This window comes from Cinclus cinclus, chromosome 26 (genome assembly GCF_963662255.1).
Source record: "Cinclus cinclus chromosome 26, bCinCin1.1, whole genome shotgun sequence".
NCBI lineage: Eukaryota > Metazoa > Chordata > Aves > Passeriformes > Cinclidae > Cinclus > Cinclus cinclus.
The window spans coordinates 3,069,521-3,095,132 of NC_085071.1; the positions used below are offsets into that span (position 1 = coordinate 3,069,521).

At 39.5% G+C, this 25,612-nt stretch overlaps 1 protein-coding gene across 4 annotated transcripts; it reads left to right on the forward strand.

Annotated features, from left to right (window-relative positions):
• Positions 1-1,631: 1,631 nt before the first annotated feature.
• On the forward strand, positions 1,632-23,998 carry HNRNPR (heterogeneous nuclear ribonucleoprotein R). 4 transcript variants are annotated; one of them, XM_062508928.1, is made up of 11 exons: positions 1,632-1,709; positions 7,998-8,184; positions 10,451-10,569; positions 10,991-11,098; positions 11,642-11,755; positions 16,016-16,192; positions 18,071-18,206; positions 19,302-19,507; positions 20,184-20,333; positions 22,375-22,496; positions 22,687-23,998. In XM_062508928.1, exons 1-11 carry the CDS (start codon positions 1,635-1,637, stop codon positions 23,297-23,299), a joined length of 2,007 nt encoding a protein of 668 aa, XP_062364912.1. In that variant the 5' UTR covers positions 1,632-1,634; the 3' UTR covers positions 23,300-23,998. The 4 variants fall into 4 exon arrangements, with proteins under 4 accessions (XP_062364912.1, XP_062364910.1, XP_062364913.1 ...); XM_062508926.1 differs by having other exon boundaries at positions 8,016-8,184; XM_062508929.1 differs by having other exon boundaries at positions 8,019-8,184.
• The last annotated feature ends 1,614 nt before the right edge of the window (positions 23,999-25,612 follow it).

Genomic DNA, 25,612 nt, shown 5'->3' on the forward strand with positions numbered 1-25,612 from the left:
CTGAAGCTGTAGTGTGGAACATGAGACCAAAGAACAAAGCACTGCAAAGCACACAGAAGCTAGGGTGGTAGTTGCTAGAGATGTCCTGGTAATTATTCCCAATTTATTACACTGCAGAAACATACATACCTCAATATACATTTTGCTCATTAGCCTCATTATGTTCAGTTGCCAGCTGACAGGACATATGTCATTATACTTTATATTTCACTCCTAGATACTATATTATAAAAAATTTAAGAGCTTTGTGAGACATTTAGTGGTGCTTAATAGCACCACCAAAGATGCTCAGCTACCTCAATTATTCTCAATATTTGTATTGTAAGAACTTCTTTAACTCATCATTCTCAGAAAACTCCTGCAGAGAATTGGGATGCACAAAGCAATAAATGATTACTCCTCCTTCCATCTCTACATCACAGTAAACCCTACATCCAGCAATGAAGAGCTGGCTGTACTGCCAAATCTCAAGAGGGAAGTAACTGAGGCAGTGCCAATTCTACAGAAGAAGCAGCATGTCTACCACCAGACAGGTTCAGCAAGACAGACCGAACACCTCCAGTATCTGCACAACCTTGCCTCCAGCTTCTGGTTTGGAAACATTGGACATCACATAAAACTTTCCCACTTTTTCTCACATGTCCCTCATTACCAGTGGTGGGATATCACACATACATGATTCACCACACAGGTACATGCCATCTCCAGGAGAGTGATTTTTAAGGTGAGGGTACTGGAATAACCTTCTCTGAGAGTCCGTGAACTGCTACTTTTGTTCACCGGACTCCAGATGCACAGTTCACATGACCGTAGAACAGACACAGGTTCTCTGGGTTCAGTTTGACACAGCACTCCGGGACTCAGCCTGACCCAACCCAGCACACATCGACTTGCACGTTATGCAACAGCACCACAAACACGTGAAGCCCGCACACCATCGGTGCCAACAGGCTGATTTCTTCTGACTTATCTCTATTTATTGTGTCCAGTCTGCACTTATCGAAGCCTGATCAAGAAAATCCGGTGAGCAGGTAAGTAAGACTTAATCACCGATTAATTACAGAGCAGCAGCTGCAGAGCCCCGCACGCCAGCGTCCTGAGATGAGCCTGACCCGCAGCTCCGGAAGCCGCCTAACTTCTCCTCCTTGCCTCGGGCCCGGAGGGCAACGCGCCCACACTCGGACCGGGGGCTCACACGAGGCACGGCCCGGAGAGAGCGAGAGGCCTCACGGGCAGGCAGGGCCGCGCCGGGGTCCGGGCGCACCGCGGGCAGCAGGGCCCGGGGTAGCTCCGGGCCCGGTTTCGCCCCCTCAGCACAGGCCCCGCCCCGGGCGCGCGAGGCGGAGCCGAGCAGAGCAGCCCCGCGCGCTCCCTTTGTTCGGGTCGCGGGTGGCGCTGCCCCTTTAAATGCCCCCAGTCCGGCCCTACCGGCGCGCCGGCTGGAAGGCGCCCCGCGATTGGTTATGGCGCCTCCCTCTCATTGGTCATCGGGAGAACTGGCGCGTCCCGCCTCTCGCATCTCATTGGCGCAGCCGGCTGCCCGTCCGTAGCGCGGGCTCCTGAGTGGGCGAAGCAGCGGTCCCTGGAAACAGTTCCGGGAAACCCCGCGTGCTGCCGGGGTCGCGCCGCCGTCCATGAGGAGAAGGAGGAGCGCGCGCCATTTGCCGTCGCTGCTTGGGCCCGAGCTGCGCCGCGCCGGCCACGCTCCGGTGAGTGCCGGGGCCGCCCCGCGGGACAGGGGCGCTCCGTGACCGCGCCGAGCCGTACTGCATGGGCCCCGCGAGGGAACGGGCAGCGCGGGCTGCGGCCAGGCCCGGCGCGGGCGGGACGGGCCCCGGGCGCTGGCGCGGCGGATCGGAGGGGGGCGGGGGCCATCGCGGGGCAGCTCCGCGGGCAAGGCGGGCGGGCGCGAGCGCGGGAGAGGCGCCGGGGAGGGGCCGGGGGCGGGCCCGGCGGGCGTTGTGGTGGGGGGGGGGGGGGGCGGCCCGCGCCGCCCAGCCTTGCGGGTCAGGGTTGCATGTGACGGGCAGCCGGGACGCGCCTCTCCCGGGGCTGTGGGTCGGGTCGGGTCCCTGCTTGGTCCCTCCGGGCTCTTAAAGCCGCACCAGCCCCGGCGGTTGCGGTTGTGCCCGGTCCGCTCTGCCCGCAGGCACGGAAGAACGCTCTCAAAAGCAAACGCGTCGCCGCCGCAGCGCGCCCTTAGATCTTAGGTAGCGCATAATGTGCTAGAGCCGGGAGGGACAGCTGCACCCACCCGCAGCGCTCGGGTCTGCGCTTCCTACTTCCATGGAGGGAATAACGCTTGTCAAGCACTTAAAGGAGAAACTATCCGAAGTTTTGTTGTTATGATATTGTTTTTCTTAAATTAACTTCTGTCAAAAGCCTTTACTAAATCTTGAAAAGTTTTGCTTAAATGCATCGTTATTGCAAATACTTTAAAAATAAGACTTCATTTATTTGGTCTGAGCAGTCTTGTTATCTGTCAGTCTTTGAACATGGTACTTAAGTACATAAGTTGTGCTGGACTACTCTTTTTGAAACTGTGTTGGGTTCCCTTTCCCATATTTATGGCTCTGAAGGATCCCACTGGCACTTAGTGCTGCAAAGGACATTAATGTTTGTGAAGCTGGTGCTTTGTTTGTTTTTTTTTTATTGGTTGGTAGTTTTTCTTTTTTCTTTTGAGACTACACTTTAACACAGTTTTTTGCATTTGTTTTTTACTTGCAAAAGTAATCTTAACAAATTTTGCATCTCACAGTGTAAGGATTTTGTAACGTATGCAAAATATAGTGTTTGCAAACGAGCACTGTCTGCTTGATAATTTTGCATCCTTGAAATTGTATTTCCCACAAGCTTTACATGTCCTCCTTTCCTCTCAGTTTTTCTGTCGAGGTGAACACTGTTGAAATAATACTCGAGTGTCCTGATAACACTCAAGTTCTTAGTTTAGTCAAAAATCCCAATATTCCTTGCTTTGTTAGACAGACATCTGCACAATACTTTGAAGATAAATTCTTCGAAACAAAGCTCATTTTTGTTAAAGTGTTGCTTGGAACTGGAGTACCAGGAGTGTTGTTTAGTACAACCCAGACAACTAAATGAGCTATGAATAGCCAACACCAGTAAGAAATGAGCATGGGCAGACTTTATGGTTTAGGTTAGCAAAACATAGGAGCTATTGGTGCAGTCAGTGTTTTTTTATGGCACTGATGGACACGTTGCTAACCTGCTGTGCTAAAGTCATCCCCCAATCATAGCTGTGTGGGTACTGAAGCAGAGTTTTTTTTTCTCTGTGGGCTGTGCTGGTCTCTTGCTTAGCATCATGCTGGAGGTTCTCAGATTTTTCTAAGGGGCTGTGGAGTGAGCAAAGCTGAGCTGGAGAGCTGAGGGTGCCAACTGCATTTTAGCTTACAGGCAGTGAGAAATCCTGGCTACTGTGTTAAGGTCTTCAAGCTGTGATGACTTCAGAATAAGGTTTCTTGCAATTCATGCTAAGAAACCCTTAGTATATCATAATTAAGCTATTAAAATGTGCTTTCTGTGTTTGAATAAGCTGAGGGACGAAAGAAATAACTATAATGCCTGCATGTACAGAATAAGAGCCCACCCTTTTGTACATGCCTTCATGTATAGAAATGTTTCTGAACAAGTGAGGTTTTAATAAAACCCCGGTTCAGTCTTTATATGCGAATTCTTATTTCCCTCCTACTCGTATGTTTATCTTCCTTGCTTAACAAGAACCTTCTTGAAATGTGAGACATAACTACAGGGACTGCACTTGTTTTCCTGTGGTCAATTAAAACAACAAAACCAAACAAATGTCTCCCAAACTTCCTTCAGTGTTTTTTTTAACATGATTTAACTGCTTGGCTCAGATAATGTATTGGTTAGAAGGAGTAGTAACATAAGCAAGTGGAATGACTTTGGTGCAGAGTTTTTATGTGTACCTTAGTTGGCTTCCTGTGCACCCGAGCTAAATAAGTTCCATTCCTACATGAAACTAAATTTTCAGCAGCAAAACCAATAGTGGTGTATAATTACCGTGAAGTTCATTATGGTCGTTTTAGGTATTGTCCTTTTGCCAGAAATTTTATGTTCCTTCTCAATTAAGCTGTCCCTAAGCATGTTTTGAGTTAACTAGACTGAATTTATAATTAATTGGATGGAGTTATACTTAGATAGTCTGTAGGTGGCAACCTCTGTTAGAGGCATGCTATAAGATAAAGGGAATAGTAACATCATGGCTGTTTAACCAGTGATTGTCAGATTAAGTCTGCAATCAGCCATCTCTTTTCAAGATGCCATACACTGTTAGGACCACTGGGGTTTTTTGTTTGTTTGTTTTTTTTTTCTGGTTTTGTTTGTTTGGGTTTTTTTTGTTTGTTTTGTTTTTGTTTTGTTTTTGTTTTGCAGAAAAATAACAAATTGAGCCGTTTGAGTTATGAAACACTGGAAGGACCTGTAGTTTTAACTTCCTACTTGTCATATGAGAGCTTTGAAAAGGGGCTAGTAACTTTGTAAATTGCACTCGAAATGAAGGAATTTTGGATGAAAGACAGTGAACAGCTAAAAACATGCTTTTTATCATGAAGTATTTACAGTCTTCAGAAAAGTACTGTTTGTAACAGTAGTGTGAAACTTGAAACAAGACTCTTCCCAGTATGCAGTTAGGAGGTGGTGAGGGTAGGTAACATCTTGGGCACCAGTGAGAATTCTCCTTGCCTATATAAAATTATCCCCAATGTCTATTTATTACTTCTGCTCATTTGGTAAGCGTGATTTTGTGTACGCTGTTCTAAATTAATAATTTTCTGCATGTTTTAAAAACAAATACATATCCCACATGTACTTATATACATCATTCTTTACTTATAATCCAGCCTTGAAGTCTTTCAAACAGTCTCCCTCTTATCTAGATTTTTTCATATCTTATTTAATGCAGATTAAAAACTGAGTGTATGCAGATGCTCTTCTGCATGGCCTGGCCTGTCATAGGCTGAGTCACGTGGACACACTGCATACCAACAGAGATGGCACTCCTCTTTAACATGCTTTTAGTATTTTTTTAGAGGAGACTGAAAATGTTAAAGTAGTCATTGCGTGCTTTACTTACTAGATAAAATTCAGTTAAAAATATTTTTCTAGCTACAAATAACTGATGTTACCTGGAGGGAGAGCTAAACAGTCTTTTTCAGCTATGACTTTAACCCACATATCTCTGCTGAACTCAGAGGGAAGAACCAGTGTTATAAGAGATGCAGTTTTGCTTGTTGGTGATTGTTGTGGAAGAAAAGTCAATTTAACTTCAGATTTCAGGCTGAGCTTGCCAAGCTATTAGGGGATCTATTGCTGTGTCAGTGAGAAGAAATATGTCTTCTGGATGCTCTTGGTACCTGAATGTTTTGGCAGCTGTTTCACTTCAGAATTTTCTACAGTATATTTCTTTAGGAAAACCTTTTAAATTAAGTTTGTGTGACAGGAAATAGCTAAATAGCTATTTAGCTATTTTAGCTAATAGCTTAATTTATATTTAGCTAATAGCTAAAACCTAATAGCTATAGGTTTTAATGATTCTAAAACCCAAACAGAACATGCATTGCACTTGACTTTAGTTCTTTATGAAGATACTGATTGTTAAGCAAAAATAAACAATACAGCCATTGAATTACATAGCTTAGTATTAATTTGAATTGCCTAAAAGCCTACTTTAAAAAGCCTTTGAGCTATGATGCTGTGTAGTAATCCGATTCTTAGGATTAGATATTGCTCCCCACACTGGTGTATGCTCGTGGTGAAGGCTGATATCTTTTCATGCTCTAAATCTTGCCTGTCAGAAGTTTGAGTCACTGTACTCCAGAGGAGGTGTTTCTACTTGGGCACAGCATAGCTTGTCAAACTTTTGTTCACTTGTAGGCAACACTGAAGTGTTCAACTTTAGGATATGTGACACTTGGAAGCTGCTCTGGGTTAACAAAAAACTGTCCTTGAATGTCACCATAAGCCCTTGTAGTTCAGAAGGTTCTAGTAATTGCTTCAAGTACATTTTCTGTGTTTAGGTGTTGCTGTAGCCTCTCAGTTCATTGTGTTTTGTTTTTTTTTTTCCCTGTGTACAGAGAAGACAGTGTACATGTAATTAAATTATTTTATAAGGCAGTAGAAAGGTAAACACAAAAATGCCCTCCTCTTTATATCTTTTTTGTGTGTCTCAGCTTGTGAGTTTTTGAGAAGATGGGTTAAGAATGATACTGTACCTAAAACATTTTTGGAGTAATTAAACCTGCTCTGCCCTGCACTGTTTCAAATTTGAGATCTTGCTGAGGCTGTCTGGCAAGCAGACATGTAGCTGAGTTTTGCCTTCTGTGGTGTCCATAACCTACAGAAAATTGATGTTCATTAGGGTTTTGATAGTTAATACCTGTCAGGATAGTTAAGCATTATTGTAGCTTCGGGTAGCATTTTGTTTTTCTTCCGTAATTAGGCTATAGTTGCTTTTGAGTAAACTGAGTTGGTTAGAAAATAATTTCTCTTTTTCAAGTAACAGAATGTGTGTATAAATATGCCATGTAGCTATGGAAAACTTCCTTTCTTTACCACACTAATGGCTTAAAGAAGTGGCTTCTGACAGAAACAGTGTGAGGCTGCTTTACATGTCTCTAAAATTGCCCTTCAAGATAAGATAGTTTTAGTAAAATCATTACTGTCGGAAGGAAAATGATTTGGTTTTTTTCTTCCCTTGCTCTAGCTTGCCAATCATCATAGGATATCTTCCAAGCAGTTCATGAGCTGTAGTCTGGAAAGGTTGGGTGTTCAAGGGACTGTTAGAGGTGTGCTTATGCTTGGAGACCTGTTTTGCAGCGTAGTAAATAGCTTGAGGCCTCAGCATGTTTTAAAAATCCTGTTCTTGAATCATCTTGATACCTGTATTCCAGTACTTAATTGTGTTGCTCCAACCACGCTGCATTGTCTACCTGGTTATCATTTCACTGCTGCTCATCAACTTCTGCCCTATCAATTAAAGTCTGAGGCTTGTTTCATTTCTGAACCTAACAGCTGATGATCCTCATGTTCTCTGCCAGGTAGTTGAATTGTCTCTTGGCAACCTTTTTATTTGAAAGCACTGAATATCAGCTGGCTGGCTAATTGGGAAATTGAAACAGTCTTTAATGAATTGGGCAAAGCCCACTGGAATTGTCTGAGAAGATAGTTGTGCATTTTTTTGGTGCACGTATTTGGAATCAGATTGTTAATTCTGAAAGCAAGTACTTTTATTAATATAAAGAACTGAAGATGCTGCAGTCATGCCTTCCTTTTAAACCAATAAGGTATATATTAATGAAATAGTAGCTGTGATTTGTACAGCTCCTATTTGAGGGAATCTGAAAGCATGGAAACTGTTGCGTTGCAGCTTCAAATGACGATGTCCATCAAAGTGCAATTATTCTCTTTCTGTCCTTGAGTTCTGACAGCGTCGTGAGAAAGCGTGTGGCTAGTCTTGTGCAGCATGTTGGGTTTGAAGGAAGACATGGCAACAAGCCAAGCAAGTGGAAATAAGTATTACCAAGAAACAAGTCTTAACATTTTTATACCTTAAGCTACTCTCCAGGGTTATGTGTTCACTACATTTTAAACGATTGTTTTAAAAGTAGCAGAATGGGAAATGGAAATAGCACTAGATCTTCTGAGTCTTTGCTGAAGGATGTTACTGCCATGTCCCCATACATTCTAGCTGCTATGGTAACCAGTTAATGACAATCAGTAGATGGAGTTTAGATATTGTTATGTACATGAAGTACATTTTTTAAAAGTTTTGTAAATTCTTCCATGTACATTTTCCACAGTATTAAGGGTTGTACTTTCCTTTGAAACTTAGATCAGCTGCATCCAAACAGTATTAAATAAAACTTGATACAGGTGATTTTGCAGCATGTATACAAATTAGTTTAGATAAATCATGCATTGTCCTACAAACTAGTTATTTCTGGCTTATTGTAATATAGCTCCTGAATTTTTTCCAGCAGCATAATAAAATGGCTAATCAGGTGAATGGTAATGCGGTACAGTTAAAAGAAGAGGAAGAACCAATGGATACTTCCAGTGTAACTCACACAGAACACTACAAGACACTGATAGAGGCAGGCCTCCCACAGAAGGTGGCAGAAAGACTTGATGAAATATTTCAGACAGGTATAATATGCATTTCTTGTTTCTGATTGGTTATGAAAGTGAGGGCATACCATTTTCAAATTTTTATAGATTAAGATTTAAAAAATTGTTTTTGATCTGTGTAGCTCTGAATGTTTTGCTACTTTGATTTCCCTAAAGGCAAATTTGGTTTGACATTGACTAATTACTTGACACATCCTTGGAGTTGTATGTGATATCTTAGTTGCTTTAGGGCACAGAGCTCTAGTTCCTTAGACGTCAAATGACGATGTATGTTTCCGCATACTAAACTGTACATTTTTTATTTCTTCAGTCCGAATCATCATTTTGCTTTTACGTTTCTGCTGTCACAGTGATTCTAAAACACTCAAAGGCTGGATAGGTGACGTAGTGAGGGAAGCAACTAGCTTGTCTTGCCTGGGACTACATTTGAATTGAGTCTGCCTGTGGATTTTTTGTTCTCTCTAGTTCTGAGTGGACAGTTTAATCCATGTTATTACACTGAAATGTTCAGCCTGACACTAACAAAGTTGAGGACTAAGCTATCTAGCAACTCCAGTAATACCTTGCTGGTAGCAAGTGGTCTCTGCAACTTTTAAAGAGGTTTCTTTATATACAGAGGTTTTCCTATTTTGTTTTAAAACCACCCTATTTTATCTTACAGACAGAGGCTTTCTTTTCCTTTTTAGAGTGTGTTCTGTGAACAGATTTACAAGAAGCAGTAGAACTGCTCTATGTGCTTATCTTGAATGCCTGGGTGGCAAGATGACAGTTTTTGTTGAAAAGAGTTAAAATTACACTGATCAAGTGAAGGCCGTTCAAAACCAAGACCTTATCAATCCTCAGTGTGAAACTGGCTCATGTGGGTGATGTCTTTTGGAAGTCATTCACAGTGAGCTTTCTTCAAGCCTTTACCAGCTTTTATTGGCTATAGAGATGCACTTTCCAACTGTGGGTCATGATGACATGCACTTGATGGTCTGAGAGAAGGTGTAAATAAACAGAGGAACTCGTGGGGTTCTAACATGTGTTGCAGTTAGGTTGTGTTGTGAGGAGTTCTTAAGGTTAAAATCTTTTCAGCCCAGAACCTGACTACCAAGTATAATTCCACTGCAGGAGTTACCTGAAGACATTTATTTACACTTCATTAATGCCACTGAAGATGTTTGCATTGTGGAGGGGTTTGTCAGTGAAGCAAACTGCTTTTAACACTTGAGCCAAATTTGGGGTTGAATTCAGCAATTTTTTTATCTGCTGAAGTCTTCTATGAAAGATACAGGTGCCTTCCAATATGCAGGATCACTTCTGAAATGTAGTCCTTGGGCTTGGCACTACTGTACATTTTCCAAATCAAGTAGCAGTGAAATAATCTCTGTGTTTTGGAGGTCAAGCTGTTGCAAAGTGCGTGGAGTTTTTGGTATTTGTCCTAAATTTGAATGTATTATTTTAAAAGTGTAAATCTCAGTCTCTATGTCTTGACTCCACAACTGATGCAAGTGCATTACAAAAGGAAAAAAAAAAAAACCAACCCTTGTAAAGATCCTTAAAAACAAAATGCTTCAGAACTGGTCCAGTGTTTCTTGGGGGAGTCTGTACCTGTAAAATTAACATTAGCTTTTTTGGGTACATAGCAGGGCTCAAAGTAATACCTTTTTGAATTCTGGCTCTTGGAACTACATAGAGCAACAAAATGAGTTTAAGAAACCCCAAACACTATTTAAGATACACAGGAAGTTCACTTACTCCTGCTTTATTGAAGCTGGAGGAAAGAGTGAACAAATAATTTTTGCTTCCTAATATTTTGTGGGGTAGAGCTTCCTAGGTATTTGATCATCAGTTGGGTAGCTCCTTTTTCCTGTACAATAGGATACTTGTAATGTTCACCTGTCAGCTTACTCTAAAACAGCTCAACTCAGGAGAAGGAAGTGTGGAACTTAAAATGAGGGATAAACAAACAAAATTCAAATTATTAAAAGTGAGCCAGAGTTCAATGTTTCAGACCATGGTGTGTAATACTGCTTTTATGCAGATTGCATTCCTGAATGCTAGAAAACTGTTACACATGGGATATAATCTTGCACATCAGTTAGTGTTTAGGTATATACATTTTAATTTAACTTTTTCATTGTACTCATATTCTTTCATATACTTGTGTAGGAATATATAATTAAATGTATAAGTCTGTTGCTATGGAATGTAACTTTTTGGCTTTAGAAGCAAACTGCATAGTTCTTAGTTTGTATGAAATTCAATAGAAATCTGTAACTTCTTTATCTTTAACTTTTAGGGTTGGTAGCTTATGTCGATCTTGATGAAAGAGCAATTGATGCTCTTAGGGAATTTAATGAAGAAGGAGCCCTCTCTGTATTACAGCAATTTAAAGAAAGTGACCTGTCGCATGTACAGGTAAGGTGAGAGCCCCAGGAGTGTGAGCACACAAGTATAAATAGTGTTCTGGCACTACTGGCAGGAGAGTTGTAACTTAGAAATTCACTGATGTTGCTGTGTTGTGTTTCAAACCCAAATAACAAGTCTGTTAAAAATTGCCTTATGTGTGTTGGTGTTTGAGCACAAAGAAAAGCTCCCAGATAATAAAAATATGTGTGTAATTGAGAAAATAGGTTAAAATGCTGTTTGGAATCTGATGACTTTTTCAATCTGACAAGTTTTTTCAATTAATTATTTTATTTTCCTGAAGGATTCTTTTGACATTTGATTTATTGCATTGACTTGAAGTATTGACTTCATGGTATGGAATGTAAAATTCAGTGGATTCCCAGGGCTTGTCATACACACAATTGAATTGTTTTGTAAATTGTATCTACAGAACAAAAGTGCATTTTTATGTGGAGTTATGAAGACCTACAGGCAAAGAGAGAAACAAGGCAGCAAAGTGCAGGAATCAACGAAGGGACCAGATGAAGCAAAGATTAAGGTAACACTTAGAGATACTGGTTATTCTGTACTAGCTGATATATTAACATGTACATAGACTGAATGTGAACTTAAAACACATCAATACCACCTGGATAAGTATTCAATTAAAAATTAAAGAAGTATATGCATGATAGAGATTCTATAGGTAAGAGTTGTTGGGAAGGCAGCTCTTTCTGATCACATAGTTGCCAAAATTTAAGCTCTCTAAAAATATTGGTATCTGTTTAAGAATTGTCTCAGTTGTCTGGTGTTCTGCACTTCTTGGGATGTTACATATAAAATGGAAAATAAGGGCAAAGACAAACTAGTTCTTTCCAGCTGTCTTGTAATATAAAACAAATATTGCTGTTCATGATAGCTTTTCAAACCCACAAAACAGCCAGGGTTTTTGTAGGTTCTGTCTCTTCATATATACCTTATCAAGTGTGGCAAGGAGCAGATAAAGAATTGCTTATCTTGGAATGCTTTTTTTTGTTCTGTTATTTTAACCCACTGCCCTCTCTCCTGAAAGTAGTCTGAATTTTATTTAATTTTTTTTTAGGCTTTGCTAGAGCGGACTGGTTACACTTTGGATGTAACTACAGGACAGAGGAAATATGGGGGTCCTCCTCCAGATACTGTGTATTCTGGTGTTCAGCCTGGCATTGGAACAGAGGTTGGTATATACAGACTCATCTGATAATTGCTTGGCAAGCTTATGCAAACTCATAAATAGGAAATACTTGAGAATAAACTATATTACAAGTTTAATGTATTGTAGAGGAAAGTAATCTTTTATGTGTCTTAATCAGTCTTTCCTACTCCTCAGTGTTCTGCAAAAGACAGGAAGATAGGTTAAAGTGGAGAAAAAGGTGGTGGAATATACTAAGAAAGGCTATGCAAAATTTCTTAAAATTTAATCTTCAGACTTAATGTTTCACCCTGAAGTTTACAGTCCATTGCTTGAAAAGTGACTGTGGCTGCATGAGTAGGTCAACACGTGACTTCAAGATATTTGATGCTGTTTACAAGAAATGGAATTTAAGCAACACTAGCTTGGTTTCATGTAATGTGTTAAAAGTGAAAAAGACTTGGGTGTTGTATGAAGTACTCACATGAAAGGTTTGGAGAGGACAGATGAGATTAGTAATAAGTAAGGATTTGTTTACTTTTGTTTCAATCTATATAAAAAATCGTTGATGATTGCATGGACTGATATAATGAAACTAGCACAACTACTACATTGAAAAGAGGCCTTGTAGCTTCAGGGTTTTGTTTGTTTTTGTGTTGGTGTTTTTCTTTTTTAATTTCTGCACTTAGAAAGGTGACTTAGAGGTTGTTTACCAACTTAGTGATGTTGCCAGGGTGATTATGGGATGTATAAAGTGTTATTTAATTGCACTGTGTCTCACTGACATAAAGAAGCATCTCCTTACCAAGAGGGTGGTCAGACATTGAACAGGCTTCCTAGAGAGCTGGTGGGTGCCTCAGGTTTGTCAGGGTTTAGGAGCATTTGGACAGTGCTTTTAATAACATAATTTCCCTTTTAGTCAGCCCTGAAGTTGACAGGCCATTGGACTGGCTGATCATTGTAGGTCCCTTCCTACAGTGAACTGCTCTCAGGACTGAAAGTCCTTGACTGCTGCTCTTAAGTGTATTGTCCAGTGGTGGCTTGGCTTTTTAGGAGTTCACAGAAAGTCATAAATTTAGCTGCACTTTCTTTCATACTATGAAGAATAAGTTTTTATATTTTTAAGTTTCCTGAAGCTAGAACAAGTAACTTGTGGAAACTCCCTTAACAGAAATACTTCCGCCTTCAATCAGCATTAGAAGCTGTAGCAAACCTCAGCCAGCTAATTCTAGAAATGATACCTCTACTAAAAGACTGTATTGTTGGCCTTTTGTGGGATTTAAGGGCTGATTACTCACTTAGACATGCTGTTTGGTTTGACAGCCTGAGATACTGAACATGTTGCTGAAACTGGTGTACATTTCATTCTATGAAATGTAGACTTAGTCTCCTGTTGTTGAGCTCTGAGGCATTGCAGTCAATTTAAACAGGATCCTAGGATTTGATGGTAGGCAGAGCATGTTTGCACATAAATGGTGTGGGCACTTTCTGCCTTAATGAGGTGGGTGGGGTTTTGTTTTTTGGTGGTGTTTTTTGTTTCCTTTTAATTAAGCCTTTGAGAACCACTTCTCGGTTTCTTTTTCCAGACACTTCTGGTTATATAGTAGCATATATGCTTCTTTTCTTTTTAGGGATAAAAAAAATTTTAAGAATTATTCCTTTGGACTGTGACAGTGCATTTTTTGTCTGAAACTTATTATTTAAATAATAATGAATCTCTTGTAGCTTGTGTCAGCTCAGACGGATGCAGATCTGTCACTCATGACAATAATGGCAAACATTTGGTTCTTGAGCATTCCCAAGTACTGTTACTAATTTGAAGATGTGTACTAAACTTCTTGCCCTCAGTCTTTCTGCTGTAAATATCTGTACACCAACTAATTTTTAAAACATGAAGTTGAATTCATTGTATGTTAATTGTAGCTTTAGCTCTCAAGATACAGATGAACATCTTGAGAGCTAAAGCTACATTCTGCAATAAAGCTAAAGTATTAATAAGCTATGTTCTGACTGGTCAGCATGCTGAACATTAACAGACTGGCACAGTGAACACTTGGCTCTAAGGATTAGGTGGGTGAAGCAGTCCTGTGTGTTTTTTTAAGTGGGTGAGCTTCAAGAGCAGTTGGACTTTTTTGGAATGTGATTCTGTAATAAAAGACAAAGTTACAGCTGTGCAGATGGCTTTAAAGACGAAAATAATGGCAGTAGGATTTTCTGTATAATATTGAGTGTTCCTTTTACTAAAGGACTTGCTGCTCCACTGTAAGACATTTTGCTTATAGTGAGGCCACATGATGTTGATACTTGGTTTTTGGGGTATATATTGATGAGAATAAAAGCAGTTATTTGGGTGTTTCCTTCCCTTGTTACACTCACTTTGTCCTTTGCATCTGCACATGCTGATAACTGCTTATCCTGAAGGACTTGTGCAGTGCTCCTTTGTTCTGCTTAAAATTTCTAACATCTTCTTTTCTCTGCCTTTTCTTACTCCATGTTACACCTGCTGTTCTTTTTAAAGTTAGAAGATAGTTGGAAGAGTTTCAAAGACTTATTTTTTTTTTCCTTCCAAGGTCTTAAGCAATTATTTAGGAATTAAAGGTTATGATTGAACCTGTGCATCTTCCTAGCAAGCTGTGAGCAAACTTAGGTTTGGTTATGAAAATGCTTGAACTGTGTATTTCTTCACTTAGCTATTCTTCAAGGTTTTAGTCCCTAGCAGGTTGTTTTGTACTACATGCTCAACACTGTATATACTCTGTCACACTGCTGCATGTCCAGTACAGGAGTTCTCTCAGAGATTTTTCTGTAAACCAGACTAGATTTGAGAAATAACTTTCAATTTATGGAGAAGTTTTCCATTCTTTGAGATGCTGAAGCTGTTGTGTTTATTGTCAAGAAGATGTCAAGAAGTATCACAGTAAGGATGATTTCTAAAGGGAATGTTCATATTCCATGAAGGAAAATTAATATAGTGGTGATGTTAAATAATTAGAATGAGTCCTTGAACTGAAAGATAATAACTGATGTGTGTAACTTCTCAAGCTCTGCTTATGTCTGTGTGCTCTATGCTAATTGAGATTTTGTCTTTAAAAGCTCCAAATGAGTTAGAATTAAGTGTCCTGGAAGTAATGACAATATAAATGCCTATTTAAAGAACCACCTTAAGCTTTCCAGGGAGGTGGTGGGGAAAACCTTCTGGGTCTGCCATTAAACTTTCACTTAGTGCAAAAAATCAGTTCCTTTCTTTTCTCCCCAGTAAGTAATGTTCAGTCAACATTCACACTGAACTGAGAGAGGCTAAATTTTAAGAAATGTTCTGGAAACTGAATTTCAGGTATATTTATAACATTAAATCTCTAGAAGTTCTACCATGTTCCATGTTTTTCAAGTTAGTCATATTCTCATGAGTTTGTTATTTTGGTGCTAACATGGGCATGCTGAGTGTCTACAGTTGAAATTCTGCTATGCCTTCAGTGTGAGATGCAATTATGAGAAGGCCTTACTGAGAAGGAAAATGTTGACTCATAGCTTTTTTCTACAAAAAGTGTTTGAAGTTAAAATAAATGTATTTTGATCTTAATGGGTGTTTGGAATGTTTTGTTTGTATTAACAAGGAAGAGGTTTTGAGAATTCAGGGGATAGCTGCAGTGATTAAACAACTGGGGGTTCTTTCTGGGGAGACCTCAGCTAAAGACGTTAACTCTTAACAAAACTCAAATTAATTCTAAGGAGCAAAACCACAGGAACTCACAGGTTTGCTGAAGTAAATATTAAACATTCAGTTGGTGGAAGCTGAAACAGGACTACAGTATATATTAAAAGTGGAAAATGTGCATCAAGCAATTAAAAGGAAATAATTATTATTAAATTATTTCTGCATCTCTGTAACTTTCCAAGGAAGATTGGTTTACAGAGTGATTTGAAAATACTGCAAGAGCAAGGAAGTGCTTGGCCTGCTTTAACATATGATACCCAACTAGATAGTCTGTAAGGTCTTAGTTTTTAACTGCCAAAACTAAAACCAGGTAAGAACCATTTATCTCTTCAGCAGAGGAAATTCACAGCCTCTTCAATATTAGTAACAAACCCAGATTTTCTGTGTGTAAAACCTCACACAAGTGCCAGAAGGATTAGAACACTTGGGACATAGAATAACATCAGCTGCTGTGAAGGCTGCACTGGTGACTGCAATGTTTCTGCTCTGCTGATTTATCTGCATTGTTCTTCCCTTAGGAAATTTCAAGTGTTGAAAAGAAGCTTGTATTTCTGAAAAAGCTTTGTTTCAAGTGTCCTGTTCCTTTCTAGGTTTTTGTTGGTAAAATTCCCCGAGACCTTTACGAAGATGAATTGGTACCACTCTTTGAGAAGGCTGGTCCAATTTGGGATCTGCGTCTCATGATGGATCCTCTTTCTGGTCAAAACAGAGGTTATGCTTTCATTACCTTTTGTAGTAAAGATGCAGCACAAGAAGCAGTCAAACTGGTGAGTTAACTTATTTCCAGACAGGTCAAGACAAAGTAAACAGCAAACATGATGGTAATTTCTTAAGTAAAGAAGTCTTTAAAGTATCCATTGACAGACTCAAAAATTTACTTACTTAAAAATGGCCTCCTGATTTCATTAGTAAGTACAGATACTTATAAGACTGTTATCTGCTGTATCTTACTGCAGCCAATCAGAGTACGTAGGTGATTGTTAGGAGCCTACTTGATTCCAGCTAGAAAATTAATTTTTTTAAGCTTCAGTGTGTTTCAGGTTTCCTTACCCTTTCTACTGTAAAGAGCTAGTTGGAGATGCCTTGTTTAGCTGCTGCTGCCATGGAGGAGGTCTCTTGAGTTAGTTCCTTTGGTCGTTTCCAGTGGCCTTTTTTTCTTTCCTGTCATGCAGTCTCCTCAGTGCTTGGAAGCTGTCATACATGCACCTAGGCAATTTGGGAAAGGACATGGAGCAATAGATGGTCAAAGGGAGAGACAGCATTCTGACTGGGGCCTTGCCTCTGCCTGAGAGGAAGAAGTAGAATTAGGCAGATTGTGGTGTATCTCCCAAGAGTTTTGGATATGGCTATGAAATACTGTGTATCCTTTGAGCCAAAACAGTTGAAAAACCTAATCTCAATTGCCTTCATGGAATTTAGCTCATCCTGAATGAGGGATGAAGAAGAGGGGTAAAATCTGAACACCTTAGTTAAGATGTGAGGGCAGGGAAACCTGAAACCTGGAGAAAGTTAAAAGCAGTTAAAACCTTGTGAGCCTTCTTGTATTGACAAGGCACCAGTGGGAATGGCACTGACTATTAGCAAAATGGCTTTGCATAAGATACAGTGGGAAAAGCAGGTTCAGGTCATAAGTTCCTGGCACCAGAAGAAAAAGTTTTACTGTGTTAGGAATCACTTTAGTATGTGAAGCAAAATCCTGACATGCTTTTATCTTCCTTGAAGTCATCTTGTTTGATAATCTGTGGTAACTTAACATTTTTCTAGGCTATGAAGCAGGTATTGCTGACATTTTTAGGGCTTATGTCTCAGCTAGAGTTAGAATGGCTAAAAGCCTGCTTTTAAAGAATTTAATGAGATTTTCAGAAGCTGACTGATGATGAAACATCCATCCTCTTTGCTGTGTTTGAAAATCCTGACTAAAACAAAGACTGTCTATCTTGAATTTTTTTTTTTTAATGGCTGAATTCTTGTACTTTTAAGGGCCTATTGGGAATCTTTGTTTTCAGAGTAATCAGCTGTGGTACAGGCATGGAGCAGTGGATTAGATTTTTTGAGATGGAAGTTTTAAATCTTGATGTTAACATTTTTTGATCCTATCATGTACAAAGTCAAAAAAATACCTGATAGTGGGAATGGGGTAGAAGCCAGGTCACAGACTGATTTTGGCTGTTGATTGTCTTGGCAAACCATGTCAGTGTTCAAAGCTATCTAAGGAAAGAGGAAGAACTCCCAGTATCTTTAATTCCATGTATTTGCTTACTGATAGCAGCTGCAGCAGTGATTGACAGCAGAGGAAGCAGTAACCAGTTGCTAGAACGATCTTTCAAGTCTGTGATAAACAGTAGATGAATAAATTTATGCCATGCAATTTGTATATGGTCCCCTGTTGTTCCTGTTACTGCAGTTTTTTGTAGCTTTCCATTCAACAGGACTTGTGAAGTTTGTGGAAATCCTAAGATTGGCACTGTTCTTCCAAGTGAACGCCGACACAAAAACAGCTGTTCTAGGAATTCTCTTGCAATGCTGATTCAATGTGCTATGTATAAAAGTAGTAGATGATGAAGAAAACAGCTGATTTTATGATTTTTTGATTTTTTTATGCATAGTATTGTGGATAAAGCAAATCAATGGCTTTGCTTTTTCAGTGCGACAACTATGAAATCCGTCCTGGAAAGCACCTTGGAGTATGCATCTCCGTGGCAAACAACAGGTTATTTGTTGGGTCAATTCCAAAGAACAAAACTAAGGAAAACATATTGGAAGAGTTTGGTAAAGTCACAGGTAAGACTTAATGAGTCCCACAATACCATTTAGTCTCTGTTTTGTAGGTCTAGTTGTTTGACAGATGTGTTCAGGTATAATTTAAACTATTTTCAATTTGGATTCCAGGTTTGATTTTGTTAGAAATTTTATATATGTACTTTATCTTAAGGTGAAGTGCAAAGGGACTTGTGTTTGTTTTTGTGATTGTTAAATGAATGATGATGTAACTTTACAATTAGATGGAAACCGTTCAAATGAACTCAGACAAACCAGCACACATGAAATCAGAAAAAAAATGAAGGTTCCCTTTCTTTTACCTGTTCTAGCTTTCTGTTGAAGGTTCTGTTTTTGTTACTGGATCCACAGGAGGTGCTGCTGTCAACATGGAAAGGTTTTTTGGGGAACCCTAAGCAAATGTATTCCTGAGCAGCGAAGGGGAGGAGGGAGGGAATACTAAATTGGTGTAGAGGGAATATTATTAGAGAAATAGTTCATAACAGACTAATTTTTGTCCCAGTTTTTCAGCATTCTCCACTATGTGCAGCAAGTAGGAAGAAGAGAAGTCAGCTCATCACTGAAAGGCTGCTTCTGCCTTAGATAAGAGTTTGAGTCACTTGCTGTTGTTCCTGTAGGAGAGCTTTAACCTCCTGCTTCTTTTTTTAGGATTGCTATTTATAAGTTCTTTGGGGAAGTGGTGAAAACAGAAGGTGAATATTCATTTAGTTCTCTCTCCTCTTTTTTGGAGAGATGTGCAAGATGTTCCTTCTGAGTTCCACAGGAGGCAGGGGAGGTCATATGTTAGTCCTGGCTGCCTTTCAAAGATGTAAAAATTGTTTAAAAAGTATAGGAAACTTAAAACTGTGTGAGTTGCTGAGGTTGATGCTTTGCAGAGCCTAACTGTGAGGTAAGTTTCTACTGTACAATTTCATTTGCTAGGTGACTTGTTTTTGGGTAAGTTGGATGTATATCTGCTATTTGTTTTGCTTTTCTTGTGCTCCCACCCCCTTTCAGGAGTAAAATTCAAATTCACTGCAAAACACAAGGCATTTTAGGGTAGACTATAGATTTTTTTTCTTTCCTTTTGAAGCTCAGTACTAAAGATCTGTTTTTCAGAGGGTTTGGTGGATGTAATTTTGTATCATCAACCTGATGATAAAAAGAAGAATCGAGGATTCTGCTTCTTGGAATATGAGGATCACAAGTCAGCAGCACAAGCTCGCCGACGCCTGATGAGTGGGAAAGTAAAAGTCTGGGGAAATGTTGTTACTGTGGAATGGGCTGATCCAGTAGAGGAACCTGATCCAGAAGTCATGGCAAAGGTCAGTAAAGACTTCACTGGATGCTCTTGTGCTTTGGAAGGAATTTCTTTATGCCATAGTGACAAAGATTTGTTCCAGCTGAGCAAGGCTAGTTTAGAGGCACAAAAAGCAATTAAAGGCATTTCAACTGCAGATGAGTTGTTGTTGAAAGATGTTGGAAATGCGCTGTAACTAATTATTGAAACATCTAAACTAGTCCTGTGCAGGGTTATCCTGCTGGATTGACACATCAGGCTGTGCATTTTCTGCTTTAGCTGTAATCAGTACCAGGTAGGTATTGTGCAAAACTAATTTCCAGAGTGAGATGGAGGTGAAGTTCAGCCTGGGGAATGATGTGCACCTTATCCCGGTGTTTCGGGGTCTCTCTTTGCTGTCCTTGAGGTCTGTTTCTAAAATTTTGCTGGGATTTTTAGCATCCCAGAAGCAGAAAATCAAAATTGGATATTCTTCTGGTTATGGAAGGGAACTGTGTAAGGAGAGAAGTTGTAGAAACTTCATACAGGTAACTGCAAGGCACTTCCTTTGTTTCTTTTTTTTTTTTTTTTTTTCCCTTCCCAACAGATACAGAATTAGTAAAGGTACCCAAATTTCTTAATGCAACAAAAAAAAGGAACTGGTGGTTTCCTTTGAGGTTTGATTAGTAAAGGTTACATCTTTGTTCTCATTTTTTCACTAGGTTAAAGTTTTATTTGTGAGAAACTTGGCCACTACTGTGACAGAAGAAATTCTTGAGAAATCCTTTTCTGAATTTGGAAAGCTGGAAAGAGTAAAGAAATTGAAGGATTATGCATTTGTTCATTTTGAGGACAGAGGTGCAGCAGTGAAGGTAGGTTGATTATTCTTTCCTAACTAAGTTGGTGAGAGCACTTTTTTTGTACGAATGATTTTAAGAAATTTCTTCACAGTAAATACCTCTATAAAACGAACCGTAGAGCCCATTTTTATTAAGGTTCCCATTGTGAGAATTTTAATGCTAATAATTTTATTCCTATGATTTCAGTAGCTAGGAGGATGTGAAACTTGAAAGGACTAAACTGTAGCAAGTTAACAAGTAGACTGGAAAAGAGGTGTAGAACAATTCAGGAGTCTAGAGAAGAGGAAATAAAAAAAGATCAACCTAGACAATTTTTCTGAGGAAGCACTGGCAGAAGTTATCAGTTGTCTCTCAAAGACCCCTATATAAAGGCTGTGTGTAGTTTTGGAGTGACAAAAGTTTCAAAGAGAAAGTGGGAGGTAATTAAAAAATGCTTTGTGAAGGAGAGGAAAATGTTGGTAACTCTTTAAGCATTACCTGTTCTTAACTCTGCATGCACCCGAGGTTTCTTCTCAATGACTCGTTAAATTTTGAAGATCATTATTGTAAGCTTCAGAGTTCTCTTTTGTGTCCGTGAGCCCTTGAGAAGGTCATTAATATCTGCTGTCTGTGCTTCAGTGTATTGAACTATAGAAATTACTCCATCTGTTTTTTAAATCCATGGTTCATGGGGGAAAGAAGGAGAGTAGGAAGTGGTTTTGCATTTGGGAGTCCTGAGGCAGATACATTGTATGTGGTGTATGTGGCCACATGGACAGTTGAAAGGCTCTATACTCAATCTTCTTATTAAGGATTTTATAGCCATTTAATTGCTTAGGATCTTACTACACACAAGATTAGAATACTCTTGAGTATGGCTTTAGGATGAATATCACTCGTATTTAATGAGGTTGAAGTAAGTTTGGATAGTTTAGACCATGTCCAAGGGAGACAAGAAATTGTTAAAACAGAGGGTAAGTCACATTCTCTCTGGATGTGATTTTCTGTAGTATGTGTGTAAACATTCTCCAGCCTCTCCCCTGTACAATTACCTGCTAAGTGCTCTGTTAGAGTTCAACAAGTGGCAACTTGTAGCAGTTGGGAAAAAGACAGATCAAATGCATCACTAATGCTCATCTCAAGCTGGGAACTAGCACATCTGGCTCATGTGACTGCTTCATGGCCTTTAAATTGGCTTTTGAACTTCATGAGATATTTTTGTGTATGGGTGTTTTAGCTTTCATTGAGATTGTAATGGTATTTATGTGTGGAGTGCATGGAACTAGCTCATTGATTCTAGTATCTCCTGATTTTCATACCTTCTTGGAAATAAATTGCCATAATTTCTAATGCTTTTGAGGCATGTAGCTGTACAGACATAAAGTCTTCATTAATGCAAATGTTAATACCCAATGTTTAATGCAAAGCAGATAACTCCAGGTGAGGAATTTGGGGTCTAGTCCTAATTGTACTTTGTGTATTAAGTTCTCATTGTGGGTGCATTTGATAGTGAAAAATTACACGTTATTTTTCTGGAAGATTCAGGGCTTGCTTGATGAGATCATCAAGTAATCTTTTTTTTTTTTCTTCTCAAGTATGTGTCCTCAGAACTACTTGATTTTCTCAGTCGCTTGACTCATTCAGCTACCTGAGAACCCCAAATATAACAATTCTTTCTCTTGTATGCACATGTTCTACCAGGCTTATAAGTGCAGTGAGCATTCATGTCAGTGTGAGTAGTGAGAAATTGTGTATTTCTGAAAGGTTTCTAGGAGCATAAAAACTCAGGGTGCCACATCTGACTTTATAAAAATAATGCTTAATATGTTTTAATCCTCTTTATTATCCTATGATATAAAGAGCATATTTAAAAAAAAAATACTCCTTCCCTGTAACTGGTGAATAAAATGGGACTTGGAAAAGTGTGTAGCAGTCTGTTTATGTAGCACAAAAGCAAAGCACATGGCACAGCTCAGCCTGGAGCAGTCCCACTGTCTGGTTTCTTGTAGGAAGTTTTAGTTCACTTTTGAATGGAAAAACATCTTTAGTTGTTTTTCTTTTAATTTTTACACAGGCTATGAATGAAATGAATGGGAAAGAGATAGAAGGGGAAGAAATTGAAATAGTATTAGCAAAGCCACCGGATAAGAAAAGGAAAGAACGTCAGGCTGCCAGACAGGCCTCCCGGAGCACTGCGTGAGTGTCACCTTCACCCTGTGGTAATGCTGCAGTGAAGCTGTGCTGTGAACACTGGGGCTGCTCTAGAAGAACCTGAATGACTTAACTGTTCTCCACGTCGCATATTGTTAATCTACAAAGGCAAATGTAGGCTGTGTTTTGGGTTGCTTTTGGAGATAAATAATTGTGTGTTTCTTTTCCTTGCTAGGTATGAAGACTATTATTACTACCCTCCGCCTCGCATGCCACCTCCTATTAGAGGCCGAGGCCGTGGAGGAAGAGGTGGATATGGCTATCCCCCAGATTACTATGGCTATGAAGATTATTATGATGATTACTATGGCTATGACTATCATGACTACCGTGGTGGCTATGAAGATCCCTATTACGGCTATGATGATGGCTATGCTATAAGAGGAAGAGGAGGAGGAGGAAGGGGTGGGAGAGGTGCCCCTCCACCACCTAGGGGGCGGGGAGCACCACCACCAAGAGGTAGAGCTGGCTACTCACAGAGGGGGGCACCCATGGGACCGCCGAGAGGAGCCAGGGGGGGGAGAGGGGGCCCTGCGCAGCAGCAGAGAGGACGTGGTGCTCGTGGAGCCAGGGGCAACCGTGGGGGCAACGTAGGAGGCAAGAGAAAGGCAGATGGGTACAACCAGCCCGATTCCAAGCGCCGTCAGACCAACAACCAGCAGAACTGGGGCTCCCAACCCATCGCTCAGCAGCCGCTCCAGCAAGGTGGTGACTATGCCGGTAACTATGGTTACAATAATGACAACCAGGAATTTTATCAGGATACTTATGGGCAACAGTGGAAGTAGACAAGTGAGGAGGGATTGAGAATATTGGAAACATAGAATTGGCTATAGCTCTACATCTTAAAAAAAAAAAAATTGGCTTAATGTTTCATCCTTCAGTAGCGATTGGCTGCCATTTGTATTGGGCTGAAGAATCACTCTATTGTGTATATACTCGAGTCTCTTAGTTTTCTTTTTTCATAAACGCACTTGGACATTACTGGGCTTGCAGAATTCCTGAACTCCATATGGGGTTTCAGCGCTTTTATCATTTTAGGCTTCATTTTAGCAGTTTAAAAGCAGGAATGGCACACTGTTCAATCATGATTTTGCAGAACCTCTGGTTTTGGACAGTTTCTATTTTTTTTTTTTAATTTTTGGTTTTTTTTATTTTTTTTTTTTTTGATTTGGGATAGACTACATAGGAGTATGCTGTACATAAAAGTAAAAGCTAGTGCTTTGTCTTAGTAGTTTAAAGAAATTACAACAAATTAAGTTTTCTTGTATTGAAAATAACATGATTGTATGTTTTGCATTCCTAGAAGTAGGATAACTGTGTTTTTAAATTGTTATAACTTCACACCTTTTTGAAAATCTGCCCTACAAAATTTGTTTGGCTTAAAACGTCAAAGCCGTGGCAATTTGTTCCTTGATGTGATTGTATTTCCAATTTCTTGTTCATGTAAGATTTCAATAAAACTCAAAAATCTATTCAAAACATTACCTATTTCAAATTCAATTGTGTCCTAAAACATTATTTCATTGGTAATTCTTGTGAAAAATATTGTTTTCAAAGTATAACTGCCTATGTGAGTGATCAAATTCATGCAAAATATCCTGTGCTTTCCAACCTGTAGCACTGTGGACATTCGACTGAAAACTAGGAGAAATTACAGACAGCCCAAAAGGCACTCACTGTTTAATTGCTGTTCAATAATTTATCAGCATCTAATTTTGGAACTTTTTTCCCTATTCAAAAGTGTTGAATTGTATCCAAGCATTCACAGAGATCTAATTTAAATCTAGTCTTGTGATGTGGAACAGGAAGCAGATCCTACAACGGTGTTAATTTTGTTCCTTTGATGATGTCCTGTGGAGTCCCTGTGGAGGCTGTTCTGGTAGGATCCAGCCTTATTGTATAATTGAGCGTTCAAACACACAGGGAAATTATTTTGATCTCAAGCATCTTAGTCTAATCTAAAATAGTACTTGACTAGGAATGAGAATTACAACTTGGGTGCTGTGGCACACTAACTTCTTGCTATGGATAACACAAACATACTCTCCAGATTCTGCTTATTTCTATCTTGACATTTTAATTTGATGTTCTGCCATGATGAACAATTTGCCTTAGAATTCTCCTGCCTTATAATAAAGGCTGTTAAAAAAATTAAGACTTTATCTTTTGAGGGCATTGCTAGCTACATTATATTATGTGTTGCTTTGACCCTTGTCTTGGACATTCCCAGATGTCAATTTTAACTGGCAAATCATGACATTACTCTTGTGTTGCATCTAAGCCATTCTGTACCCCAATGAAGAACATTTGCTTCTCAAGAAAAGAGAGAAACAAACGGATTTATACTCTCTCTAAAGAAAACTATTGCCGGACCTCTAAATATCCAAATCCAATACGTTGCTCATACTTGATTTACAGCATTCCAAACACAGACTATTGAGGAAGTTAAACTTCAGTGGTCATACTCCTCCCTTTGTCTTCTATTCCTGTCTGGTGTCTCAAGTGTGTTATGTCAGAATATATCCAGTAAGATGGGCCTGCCCACACTGGTGTGGATGTGGAATGGGATTGCAGGGTTTGAGTTGTGACCTGAATCAAAGATGTCTGCTTCTCAGAAATGGGTTTGCCCGTGTCAGGCTCTTCCAATTAATACAATTGGTCATAAGTACCTCAAAAGTGCTTTTTAAAAAAATCAGTATCTAGTATGTTGGGGTTTGGGGTTTTTTCCCCACTTCATAAAGTTAATGGGGCCAAATCATGTCCTCTCTGTTTCTTACCTGAGCAGTGAATTCACAGGGCTATTGCCTGAGTATATATTCAGGCTTTTGCTTGTGAGAAGGATGTGGTTTGTAATTCTGTTCTAACACAAAAGTTTTGCTGCCCAATCTAGATGACTTTCTGGTAGTTATACAGCTGATGTGGTGCTGAGCAGAACCCTGTAGTCCCAATAAATATTGGCTTTTCAGTATTCAATGTAAAGGGGATCTAGTACAAGGAGCTTAATTGGAATCATCATTTCAAGTCCTCTCCATCTTGGAAGAAGGTAGTGTTCTTATACTGCACATTAGCCTAGGAGAGGTGAGGTGCTAGTAAATGCT